Raw genomic sequence first — 13390 nt, forward strand, 5'->3', positions numbered from 1 at the left:
GCTTCTGGAGGCACGAGTAGGCCTATTTTTCAAGCCGGCGCTAAAAAAGGGGATTGGGGGCCTCTTCGGGGGGCGAGTTGAGATGCTCGAGGTGGCCATGCATGCATGTGCTGTAATTAATACATTGGTATACATAAAATTTTAAGAAAAAAGAGAGTATTAATTAAGTACTTCTGCAAACTACGAAATTAATTTCATCATTCTCATCTATCTTAGTTGACGGGATTTTCGAATTAAGCCTTGTAAATCTGAAAGGTGGAAGTACGTATCACACAAAATGCCTTTGGATGTCTTTTCTTAAAAAAAGAAAAACAAGAGAGGAGCGGGCAGACGTGCTCCCCCGAGAGACAGAGGGGGGAAACAGAGCCGCGCTCCTGCCTCACGACCGCGCCGGCCGCCGCCGCCCCCTTTACGCTGCTAGGTTTCCTCATAGTCCTCCTTGACTCCTTTCTTCTCGGCCTCCTAGTCCGGTGACGGCGGGAGACCGTCGCGGTCCGCGAAAGCGAGCACTTGGGCAGCGGCGAGTTTCGTTCCATGGCGGGGCACTTGCTGGTGGCGGTGGCGGGGAGGAGGAGAAGATGGTGGGAAGCGCCATTGTTTGCGGCGGAGCAGCGCGCGACGCTGGTTAACGTGAAGCTGAAGCTGGTCAAGGATCCGGCACTCGACGGGGCGTTGTCGCGCCAGCGCCACCTCCGCGCTGCCCACCACCTGCTCGACCTCGTGTCCTCGCGGCCCGGCCACCGTATCTCGTGCCCCGAGCTCCTCGCCGATAAGTCCGTCCACAAGATGCTTGGCTCCACGGCCGCCGTGCTCGCCTTCCTCCGCAGATACCACACCCTGTTCTCGCTCTCCCGCCGCGGTGGAGGCGGCGTGTCCCTCACGGACGCAGCGCTCGGCCTCCGGTGCCGGGAACTGGACTGCCTGGACGCCTCGGAGCCCGACCTGCTCGCTCGCCTCCGCCGCCTCCTCATGCTCACCCTGCCGCGCTCGCTCCCGCTCCACACCGTCGACCTTCTCCGCTGGGACTTGGGCCTGCCCCGCGACTACCGCGCATCGATCCTGGCTCGCCACCTCGACCACTTCGACCTTAAGCAGCCCGAGGGCGACGAGCGCATCTGGCTCCACCTCCTCTCCTGGGACGACCGTCTGGCTGTCTCGGAACTCGAGAAGGCTGCGGCAGGTGGCGACACCACCTGTCTCCCATTTCCGGTGAGCTTCACGAGGGGGTTTGGCCTGAGGAGCAAGTCTATGGACTGGCTGAAGGAGTGGCAGACGCTTCCATACACTAACCCGTACGCCGACGCCTCGGGCCTTGACCGTCGCACTGATGTGTCAGAGAAGCGGAATGTCGGAGTGTTCCATGAGCTGCTGCACCTCACATTGGCAAAGAGGACAGAGCGCCACAACGTGAGCAACATGAGGAAGCTTCTTGGCATGCCACAGAAGTTTACCAAGGTATTTGAGCGTCACCCCGGCATTTTTTACCTCTCAAGGATACATGGTACACAGACAGTTGTACTCAGGGAAGCTTACGGTGGCACGAGCCAGCTGCTTGAGAAGCATGCGCATCCACTTGTTGCTATCAGGGAGGAGTATACCACCATGATGAGGGCTGCATTGCCACCAAGGAGGAGCAGAGAAAGCTGCAACTATTGTGGTGAACTGGATGAGGAAAGTGAGGGAGAAGAAGGAACTGAACTCTCTTAATGAATGTCTTATAGGCTCAGTTGATTCTTAGTGCACCTGAATGAAGCAAAGCTAGTGACTTGAGAGAATGGATGCTCTCTGATGGTTCAGCAGGTATGTGCATATTGATGCATCGTGTCGAACGCACATTCCAGAATTTAGGAAATTACAATGCCTACATTATTATGAAGCTTTCTTTTTCCAAGATCTTTACACAGCTCTCTTATGTCATTTTGTCAGCCTACAGAACAATTTGTTTATATCGTTGCCTCATATTTTGCTTTTCTTTTTCCTGCAGCTACGAATGCGTTGGAGATTGAAAAATGGAATTACTCCCTCTGTTCCAAAATAATTGAAGTTGTAGGTTTGTCCCAAGTCATACTTCATTAACTTTGAACAAGTCTATATAAAAATATATCAACATCTACAACACCAAATTCGCTTCGTTAGATTCATTATGATATGTATTATCATATAATATATATATTTAACATTGTGGATATTAGCAGATTTTTCTATAGACTTTCTCAAACTTCAAAAAGTTTCACTTAGGACAATCCTAGAACTTGCAGTTCTTTTGAAACGGAGGGAGCAGCTAACAGCAAGCGCCTTTTCTTGTCTAGAAAAAATATTTGTGATTTTAAGGACATTGTTGCTTAGCAGACTGGGATGCCGTTTGAGTATGGGGCCAAACAGTACCTACCTTGGATGTTTGTTCTGTTTTTCTAAAGATGACATTTTCTTCCCTGTTATGCAGTCCTAAAAGGCCAATGTCTTCAAGCATAGTTATATAGGGCTTGGTTATGCTTGGAAGAGCAACTTTCATTTTCCTTGCAGCCATATACAAGTTAGAATTTTACAATTTGCGTCCTTCAGAAACCAGACAGAGACAACTTCAATGGTCTTTTCCTTTAGGAAATCATATGGTGGGCTCTACAATTACCAATTATACTTGCCTATAAGAAGGTGATGTTCAGCAGTAACAAATATGTACTGAGCACTCCTGTTAAAAAAGCAAATCAGATCTGAACAATTATCTCCTGTAATCATTTGCAGTTCAGTGCATCTGGTCAACTCGTCATATTGCACGGCGAGGTAATGCTATCATGGCCACAGGCATATCCATTGTTATTCCGTTTATCACAATGGTTGAACAGCCATGTCTTTCCACCCTATATATGTGATGCTTGGTCAGACATAACAGATTATATGTGATCAATATGAGCCTATTGCATACACATATCGCGGTTTGTTCTATGACAGTTTTTGAATTGTTGGGACTTGGGAAGGTCCATGAATAATACGGCTACCACCCAAGAAGTCCTGACCATGTCATATTAATTTCCTTCCATCAAGAAAAGGGGAATGAGCTTCCTTTTGCTAATGTGTCCGTCAAATTTGATTGAGAGGTTAACTCATCAGCCCTATTCAACAACAACTACAACAACATAGGGAATGATGATATTCGAGATAGAGTTGGGGTAGCGCCGATTGAAGAGAAGCTTGTCCAACATCGTCTGAGATGGTTTGGGCATATTCAGCGCAGGCCTCTAGAAGCGCCAGTGCATAGCGGATGGCTAAAGCGTGCCGATAATGTCAAGAGAGGTCGGGGTAGACCGAACTTGACATGGGAGGAGTCCGTAAAGAGGGATCCGAAGGACTAGAGTATCACCAGAGAACTAGCCATGGACAGGGGTGCGTCGAAGCTTGCTATTCATGTGCCAGAACCATGAGTTGGTTACGAGATCTTATGGGTTTCACCTCTAGCCTGCCCCAACTTGTTTGGGACAAAAGGCTTTGTTGTTGTTGTTGTGCTAACAATCAGTATGTTTTCGGTTGGAATTTGGGCCTTGGACTTTGGACAAGCTCATGTTCGCAGCAATGTTGTTGGGTAAACATGTAGGATCATACAATGAGCCAGTGCCAACGTTATGCTTTTAGTCTTGTAATGACAAATTGATAACTATGTCAGCAACCTACTATTTCAGGAATTCAGAAGGAACCTCTTGGAGCATTTCAGCTGGTGAAGAGCTGGGGGATCTCTAGAGGAATGAAGAACAACTGGTCACAACAGCAGGAACAGGGACATCTGCCAATTTATTTGTGGTTGTTCATCGCCGAAGACGAGATAATACAGTGGCCTAACCACACTTTCGAAGAGCTTAGCTCTTTCTTGATGCATGTTATTAACAATTGTGGGCTGCAATGCTTCATGCAATTAAGGCTTGTTTGTGGTTAGATGTCAGGCAGTGCTAAGATGTTCATCAGTTCACCATTTCCTCAAAGCTTCTGCCCAAAACTGATTCGTTTTAATGCATGTTCCTGAAAGACTGTAATATTGTATTGCATGTTCCTAAAAGACTGTATATTGTGCTAAGATGTCTCGTGAAAGATTTTATTTAGACGCGGCTGCAAGGCTCTAAAACGACCGTCCAATGATTAAGGGGCTACCGGTTCGTGCCACCGTGGACTGAAAAATGGGTTCTTCACATTGATGAAGATGGAAGCAAAACAAACGAGATAGTTCATCTTCTGCTGGTGGTCACTAAAATTCATTTGGTTACCTCTGCTCATCATTTTTATTGGTCTAACTGCTAAGCTCCGTTTGTTCTTGGTAATCTCTTGGTACTATTTTCCAGCAATACTCATTTCCTTCCAATTGTTATTCCTTCACTGTCTTCCTTGTTTAGTGGAGTAGTAGTTTGAGCCGGGAGACACAAGGGCATCTCCAACCCAAAACCCTAAACGGACAACCACGTTTGTCCGTGGACACCCTCAAAATGTTGTGTTTACCAATGGCATCCCCCATTTTCCTCACAAAATTCAACCATTGATCGTATAAAAATATGGAGATGTTCAACATCACATACAAATAGACCTTCTAGATATTTATGTGATTATCACTACAGACACCTCCCTGGAAGAGACCTCCGAGATATAAGATTCAGATTCCTCGGTGGCCGAGCAGCGAGGGTGGCTCCGCTGTGGTGACGTTCAGTGCGGAACTCCTCCTGGGCGGCCCGACAGAGAGCTCGACAGAAGGAGCGCTCCTCATCTTTCACTATGGTGGCGTGACGGGTGGCGCACGGCTCTTCTGCGAGGGTGCTATGACGGGCAGCGTGTGCCTCCTTCTTGGCTCGGCGGGAGTGAGGGGCAGAGCGCGCCTCCTCTTCCTCTTTGGCTCCGGCGGCACGATGGGCGGCGAGTGCCTCCTCCTTGGAGGCGATTACGTTTTTCTCCATGATGATGGTGGGTAGGCACGAAAAATACATGGGAGCGGCGTGTAACTCCTCCTTGACGGCCCGGGGCGAAACAAAGGCGGGAAAAGGACGGGGTGCCATGGCAAAGCCACGGGGGGGGGGGGGGGGGGGGGGCAGCGTGGTGGGTTTAAAAGGAAAGGGATACTACGAGAAGGAGAGGGCTCTACCGGGAAACCGGGCATGAAGGGGAAGGGTCCAAAGGGAAAGGAAACGACTGGTGGGGCTACGTTGCCATATTTGACGTGGCAGACGATCCGGATTCGCCTACTCCCCTCGATTTGGGGTTCGGCTGGGGGATTTCGGATAGTCCAGACCGCCCGGATGAAATGGGGGAGCCCATTGAATGGCAAATTCGGTCGGGCAGTCAGGACAAATAGGGGGAATGGGGAGCCCCATGGAGATGCCATAAGAGAAGCTTTCTATCACCCGCACTAAACAATCATGGTCATTGCACTAGTAAAAACGAGTGTTAGAGGCAGGCCACGGAGGTGCTTTTTAGCAAACAAACTTCAAGCCGCCTATAATGACCAGATGTAGGCGATTATTCTGTTTGGAAAATCTAACTAGGGTAGTTCTGAAAAGCAAACCGCCTCTAAGAACTCATTAAGGTGGTCCATAAAACAAAACCGACTAATAACTCCACCACATAGGCAATTTTGATTACTAAACTGTATCTTCTAGTAAGTTATAACCATGGGCAACGACCTTCTCTCTTCTCTCTCTTCCCCCTTGTTCCCCTTTCAGCCTCTTCATTTCTGAAAGTGCTAGTTATCGACTAGAAGGGGGTGAATAGGCAGTTTTTATGGAAGTCTTCAAGACAGGCAATGTCTTCGAAGACAGACAACCAAATAACACCTACACAGTATGCACCAGAAGATAAACTACGCTAGCCATGCCATAGTCAAAGAAATAGTACATAGTAAACACGAAGACAAATAGCAGCTAGGTAGAGTGGATCAGAATAGGAAGATAGTATGAAGCCAAATATGCAATCAGAGAGAATGTCTTCACACAATGAAGTTAAACAGAGCATGCAAGCAATAACTTCGTGAGACTGAATTGTAAGTAGAGTGAAAAGATAGAACCAGTTGCTTAGCGAAGACAAGGATTTGGTAGACCAATTCCAGTTGCCGTGACAATTGTACTTCTGTTTAGGCAGGCTGAGATTGAACTCAGAAGACCACGTCTTCACCTTATTCCCCTTGAGCTAAGGTCACTTAGTCCTCGCTGAAAGCACAAGTGCTCCCTGGGTGATTTTGGTAATTAATGTCAACATATCTCTTGTTGGACTAATATTTTTATCTAGTATATTTCAGAAAGTTCAACAAAGGCGTGGCATGGACAAGAGGATGTGGAACCCCTTCAAGAAGCTAAGGACAAAGATTGGCAAAAGCTCAAGACTCTACATTTTCATTTTAGTGATCCAAGTTCACATTGAGTCCATAGGAAAAGCCAATACTATTAAAAGGGGATGAGGTGTTGCTTAATGGGTTGCTTGCTCAAAGTGCTTAGTGATATGCTCCAAAGCCCTCAACCACTTTCTCATTTCCACATATGTCCTAAACCTAAAGTCAAACTCGGCCCCACCGATTTGATCTATCCGGCGCCACCGAGTTCACTTGACAAAGCCACTGCCAGAAACCCTAATCAGTTCGATCTCACCGATGGGATCTCGGTCTCACCGAGATGGGCTTGCAAACCCTTTGTTGCCTGTTGCAATTATTTTGGTCCCACCAAGATATGCAGTCGGTCCCACCGAGTTTGCTTGACCAACTCTCTGTTTGCCTATTACCAAAATCGGTCTCACCGAGTTTGTGTAATTGGTCAAACCGAGTTTAGGTTTTACCCTAACCCTAGCACATCGGTCCCATCGAGTTGATCATGTCGGTCCCACCGGAAACTCTAACGTTCACATTTTGAACCATATCGGTCTCACCGAGTTTCACTATTCGTTCCCACCGAGTTTGGTAAATTGTGTGTAACTGCTAGATTTTGTGTGGAGGCTATATATACCCCTCCACCCATTCTCCACTCGAGGAGAGAGCCATCAGAACGTGCCTACACTTCCACTACTCATTTTCTGAGAGAGAACCACCTACTCATGTGTTGAGACCAAGACATTCCAATCCAACCACAAGAATCTTGATCTCTAGCCTTCCCCAAGTTGCTTTCCACTCAAATCATCTTTCCACCATATCCAAATCTGTGAGAGAGAGTTGAGTGTTGGGGAGACTATCATATGAAGCACAAGAGCAAGGAGTTCATCATCAACACACCATCTATTACCTTTTGGAGAGTGGTGTCTCCTAGATTGGTTAGGTGTCACTTGGGAGCCTCCGTCAAGATTGTGGAGTTGAACCAAGGAGTTTGTAAGGGTAAGGAGATCGCCTACTTCGTGAAGATCTACCCTAGTGAGGCAAGTCCTTTGTGGGCGATGGCCATGGTGGGATAGACAAGGTTGCTTCTTCGTGGACCCTTCGTGGACTCGCGCAACCGTTGCCCTTCGTGGGTTGAAGTCTCCACCAACGTGGATGCACGATAGCACCACCTATCGGAACCACGCCAAAAATCGCTGTGTCTCCAATTGCGTTTGCACACTCCAATCCCATCCCTTTACTTTCTTGCAACTTGCATGCTTTACTTTCCGCTGCTCATATACTCCTGTCATGCTTGCTTGAAATGTATTGTGAATGTTTAAACTTGTGCTAAAACTCCACCTTAACTTAAAGAACTTCAAAACTGCTACTTTTCTTTGTTGAGGGTCTAATCACGCCCCCCCCCCTCTAGACACCTCTTCTCGATCCTTTCAATTGGTATCAGAGCATTGGTCTCCATTGCTTTGGTTTAATCACCATTGGAGGAAGATGGATGAGTCTACGTTGGGAGTCTTAGACGTAGAGTGCCTATACTTGATGGAGAGTTCTTTCATGCTTGGAAAAATGAGATGCTTGAGATTTTCAATGAGTATCATTTGAACAAGTACATTACTAGCCCTTGTGCGCCCCTTGTTGACCCCTTGCATCCTACTCCTGATGAGTCTCTTGACATGATCCGCAATCTTAGAACAATCAGTCTTATCATTAGAGAATTGCCTAGAAATTTGATTGTTTGCTTGCCTACTCTTGATTGTGCTTACACCATATGGAGATTTCTTGAGGAACAATTTCCAAACTATTCCTTGCAAAATCTAGATGTGATTCTTTAAAAGTCCATTGCTTTAAATAAGATGAATCCTAAAGATCCTAAGTTTGGTGATTGTTTATTTGAGCTTCGTGACCTTATGCGTGCCAAAGGAGATGTTGGAATCATTAGTAACATCATCTCGGAAGTCATTAGAATTCATAAAGATGAACATTGTCATGATCATACATCTAATGAATCACTCTCTCTAGGTGATGATCAATCACAAGATGTTGAACATGGATACTATGATGAGGATGATGATAGTGACTTCGATCTCGATGAGTCTATGAGACACTTTGGTCTTATGGCTAACCTTCGCGGCTACATGGCTGGAGGAAAGGAATGGGTTCTTGATAGTGGATGTACCAATCACATGACCGGAGACAATGATTTCGTGAGCTTGCTGAAAATGATGGCCCTCGAAAGTATGTCACTTTTGGTGATAACTCAAAGGGTAAGGTGGTTGGCCATGGTAAGGTGGCCATCTCACATGACAGCTCCATCCAAAATGTTATGCTCGTTGAATCGCTTGGCTATAATTTACTTTCCGTATCTAGACTAGCTAACTTCGGTTTCATTATCCTATTTACTGAAGTAGATTGCCAAGTGTTTCGAAGAGATAATCATAATATGGTCTTTACCGGTATGCGTAGAGGTGGTCGATACATTGTTGATTTCACTAAAAAGGCTCAACCTAGGACTTGCTTAATTGTTAAATCTTCTAAAGGTTGGTTATGGCATAGAAGGTTTGGTCATGTGGGCATGCAAAATCTTGATAAGCTTATTAAAGGTGATCATATCCTTGGAGTGAAAGACGTTATATTTGACAAGGATAGATTGTGCAGTGCTTGTCAACAGGAAAACAGGTTGGAGGAAGCCACCTCGTGAAGAACATCATGACCATGAGAAGACCGCTCGAGCTACTTTATATGGTTCTTTTTGGTCCAAGCGCCTACGAAAGTCTCGATGAAAATTCATTTGGTTTAGTCATAGTCGATGATTTTTCAAGATTTACGTGGGTATTCTTTCTTGATGATAAATCACAGGTCCAAAAGATCTTCAAGAACTTCGCTAGGAAGGCCCAAAATCAATTTGAAGTGAACATCAAGAAGGTTCACAGTGACAACGGAACGGAGTTCAAGAACGCAAATGTGGATACCTTTCTTGACGAAGAAGGGATTTCACATGAGTTCTCGGCTACATACGCGCCTCAACAAAATGGAGTTGTTGAGAGGAAGAACCGGACTCTTATTGAGATGGCGAGAACGATGCTTGATGAGTACAAGACGCCAAGACACTTTTAGGCGGAAGCGGTTGAGACAGCTTGTCATGCAAAAAAAATCGTCTATATCTTCACAAGCTACTCGGCAAGACGGCATATGAGCTTCTCACCGGTAACAAACCCCAAGTTGGATAATTTTGAGTATTTGGCTCAAAGTGCTATATTCTTGATAAGCATCATCGTTCTAAATTTGCTCCTAAATCTCATGAGGGTTCCCTACTCGGTTATGGCTCAAACTCTCACACTTACCGTGTCTACAATAATTTCACCCAAAAGGTTGAAGAGACGGTAGATGTGAAGTTTGATGAATCTAATGGCTCGCAAGTAGAGCAATTGCCAATTGATGTAGGAGACAAAGACCCTTCGGAAGCAATCCAAGACTTGTCTATTAGCAAGATTCGCCCAATGGAGGTGAAGGAGAGTACCTCGTCCGTCCAAGTGGAAGCTTCTACTTCACGACAAGGTGAACCACGAGTTGACTCGGAGGCATCCACAAGTGGGACACGCCAAGATGAAGAAAACGAGGATGTACACCAAGATGAACCTCATCAACCTCCTTCTCCACCTCCACAAGAGAACAACAACACCAACAACGAAGAAGGCCAAGAGGAAGAACAAGATGATGAAGAAGATGTTCCACCCCGACCCAAACAAAAGCTCTCACGAGTTAGAGCAAGAGTTTCAAGAGACCATCCCATCGAACAAATCTTTGATGATATACAAACCGGGAGAATTACTTGCTCTAAAACTCGTTTGGCTAATTTCTGTGAACATTATTCATTCATCTCTAGCATTGAACCTATGAAGGTTGAAGAAGCGCTTGATGATCCGGATTGGATAAATGCCATGCACGAAGAGCTACACAATTTTGAGAGGAACCAAGTGTGGACATTGGTTGAGAAGCCCGACAACAACCACAACATCGTTGGTACCAAATGAGTGTTTCGCAACAAGCAAGACGAAGATGGACAAGTCATTCGCAACAAAGCACGTCTCGTCGCCCAAGGCTACACTCAAGTCGAAGGTATGGACTATGGTGAGACATATGCCCCCGTTGCTAGACTTGAGTCCATACGCATCTTACTTGCTTATGCCAATCATCATGATATCACATTGTATCAAATGGACATTAAAAGTGCTTTTCTAAATGGTGAAATTGAGGAGGAAGTTTATGTTAAACAACCTCCTGGCTTTGTTAATCCTAAGAAACCCGACCATGTTTACAAACTTCACAAACCTCTTTATGGTCTTAAACAAGCTCCTAGAGCGTGGTATAAATGCTTGACCAAGTTCCTTATTGAAAAAGGCTTTGAGATTGGAAAAATTGATTCTACTCTTTTTACTAAAAGGGTTAATGGAGAATTATTTGTGTGTCAAATTTATGTTGATGATATCATATTTGGTTCGACTAACCCTTATTTTAGTGAAAAGTTTGGAAGGCTAATGTCGAAGAAGTTTGAGATGTCTATGATGTGTGAACTCAAGTTCTTCTTGGTTTGCAAATCAAGCAAACTAAGGAGGGACCTTCGTTTCCCAAACAAAGTATACCAAGGACTTATTCAAGAAGTTCAACATGCAAGAAAGCAAAGGTATGAAGACACCCATGCCTACTAGTGGACATCTTGACTTGACTAAGGATGGCAACCCGGTTGACCAAAAGGTCTATCACTCTATGATTGGTTCATTGTTATATCAATGTGCCTCCCGTCCCGATATTATGCTAAGTGTGTGCATGTGTGCACGATATCAAGCGACCCCCAAAGAATGTCATCTTAAGGTTGTGAAAAGGATAGTGAGATACTTATTTCACACACCAAATTTTGGCATTTGGTATCCTAAGAGGTCTTCTTTTGATCTTGTTTGCTACTCCGACTCGGACTATGCCGGTGACAAGGTTGATAGAAAGTCCACTTCGGGTACTTGTCAATTTCTTGGTAGATCTCTTGTGTCTTTGTCCTCCAAGAAACAAAACTCGGTATCCTTATCCACCGCCGAAGTGGAATACATTGCCGCCGGTTCATGTTTTGCTTAGTTACTTTGGATGACACAAACTCTTAAAGATTATGGGATATACATGAAACATGTTCCATTGCTTTGTGACAATGAAAGTGCTATTAAGATTGCTCACAATCCCGTGCAACATTCTCAAACTAAGCATATTGAGGTTCGTCATCATTTCATTCGAGATCATGTTGCTAAGGGAGACGTAGATCTTAAGCATGTTCGTACAGATAAGAAATTGACAAATATATTCACCAAACCGCTTGATGAGAAAGTATTTTGTCGTTTAAGAGGTGAATTGAACATCATTGATGCCTCAAACTTGGAGTAGAAACTCCATTTGTATACATGCAAGGCATGAGCCTTTGACCAATCCTTGATATTTCTATTATGATGATGATCATATGTCTTGGATCTATATTTGTACCCTTGCATGTCATCTAACCCTTGTAGGTACTTGGATGAATCCAAATCTATGAGATTGCAACTCAATCATATCTTGAGAAGTCTCTACATCACCAAGTCTCTACAATATGGTGGTTGAAGACAAGGAAGCATAAATCGTTTCATCATATCCTTTGACAATTTTTATATATCAAATTTCATTTGGTATCAAATTCATGCTTGTCATTTTGAATACACAAGTGCTCTTCCTTGCAAGACTAACCCATGTAGGTAGACGAACTCAAACTACAAGTGGTGCTCTCAACTCTTGATGAGCTACGTCAACCTTGAGCATCCCACACAAGTTTAACTACATGATCAAGATCAACACCACCACCCAAGGTATGTCATTCCATCAAGCTTTACCCCAAGTCATGGGTCAAAGCAGCTCAACAAGATGCGAATACATCAAAATGCTTAAACGAAAAATGGGAACCCCATTTTGAGCTTAAACGATGAGTATGACCTACGATCAAGTGTTCTCACTTGACTCCTCGGTCAATATACTCTAACATAGGTGACTTTGTCGCCGACCCTCTCTAGATGATGTTTTCTAGTGTTTCTTTGAGTTCTTGCATTTGTGCCTAGCATGTTTCCCTTTCACTTAATCTAGATTTCTTTTCTGTTATGTTCTGCATTCCCTGCATCCAATTCATTGCAAATCCTTCAGTTAATTCCTTGCAAATCTTTGTGAGATCTTATTTGCCTAGTGAGCTGAGATGACAAATGTTTTCTCTCTATGTTGAATTCGACCTCAATGATTTGTTTCTTATTGGCTAAACTGAAACAACTCGGTGCCACCGAAGAAAAAGACTCGGTGTTACCGATTTCAATACTGAGAAAACATTTTGCCAGTTGCATCCTGCATATTTGTTCCAGCTCCACTCAATGATTCTTGTCCTCTACCAGCATCTTATATTACATGTTGCTTTGTAATGTGACTCAAGGACCAAACCTAATTGACACATGCTCCAGAAGATCCCTTCTTGGAAATTGATGTCAAAGGGGGAGAGAGAGCACATCAAAACTTATCACATAAAAGAGAAAGCATGCCTTAAGCTTCTCCAGATGCTTATTATCCATAGAGGAGAGAAGTCACATGTCTTCAAGAGGGGAAAGACATGTTAGTATGTGTTATGATTGTTTTACTCTGATTTTGTTTTGCTCTGATTTTCTGTTACCCTATCTTCTCCCATTATCCAAATATAAGATTCAACGGGAGAAAGACAATTAAGGGAAGAAAATCTTTGGAATTCATTGCATATATTTACTCTTTGGGGACATTTCTATATCCAAATAGAGTACTAAGTACTCACTCTGTGCATATCATCCCAATCTTGGTACTCTTGTGGTGTTCTCAACTTGCTTTGTGTAGTAGGTGTTCGTGTGTTATCTAACCTTGTTTACTCAGGTTCATCTCTTCCAAAGCCAACTCAAGACCACAAGGTAAGTATATGCATCACACTCATGCGCATGATGATCTCTTGCTGATGTACATATTGTTTGCAAGAAGGAATCATGAACATGGAGGTAC

At 44.4% G+C, this 13390-nt stretch overlaps 1 protein-coding gene across 4 annotated transcripts; it reads left to right on the forward strand.

The window, feature by feature from the left end:
* Positions 1-247: 247 nt before the first annotated feature.
* LOC109773059 (protein WHAT'S THIS FACTOR 9, mitochondrial) lies at positions 248-4088 on the forward strand. Of its 4 annotated transcripts, XM_040398625.3 has the most exons (5): positions 253-1800; positions 1985-2050; positions 2444-2652; positions 2743-2781; positions 3675-4088. In XM_040398625.3, exon 1 carries the CDS (start codon positions 535-537, stop codon positions 1705-1707), a length of 1173 nt encoding a protein of 390 aa, XP_040254559.1. In that variant the 5' UTR covers positions 253-534; the 3' UTR covers positions 1708-1800; positions 1985-2050; positions 2444-2652; positions 2743-2781; positions 3675-4088. The 4 variants fall into 4 exon arrangements, with proteins under 4 accessions (XP_040254562.1, XP_040254559.1, XP_020187348.1 ...); XM_020331759.4 differs by lacking the exons at positions 2444-2652; positions 2743-2781; XM_040398626.3 differs by lacking the exons at positions 2444-2652; positions 2743-2781 and having other exon boundaries at positions 1985-2046.
* The last annotated feature ends 9302 nt before the right edge of the window (positions 4089-13390 follow it).

This window comes from Aegilops tauschii, chromosome 1 (assembly GCF_002575655.3).
Source record: "Aegilops tauschii subsp. strangulata cultivar AL8/78 chromosome 1, Aet v6.0, whole genome shotgun sequence".
NCBI lineage: Eukaryota > Viridiplantae > Streptophyta > Magnoliopsida > Poales > Poaceae > Aegilops > Aegilops tauschii.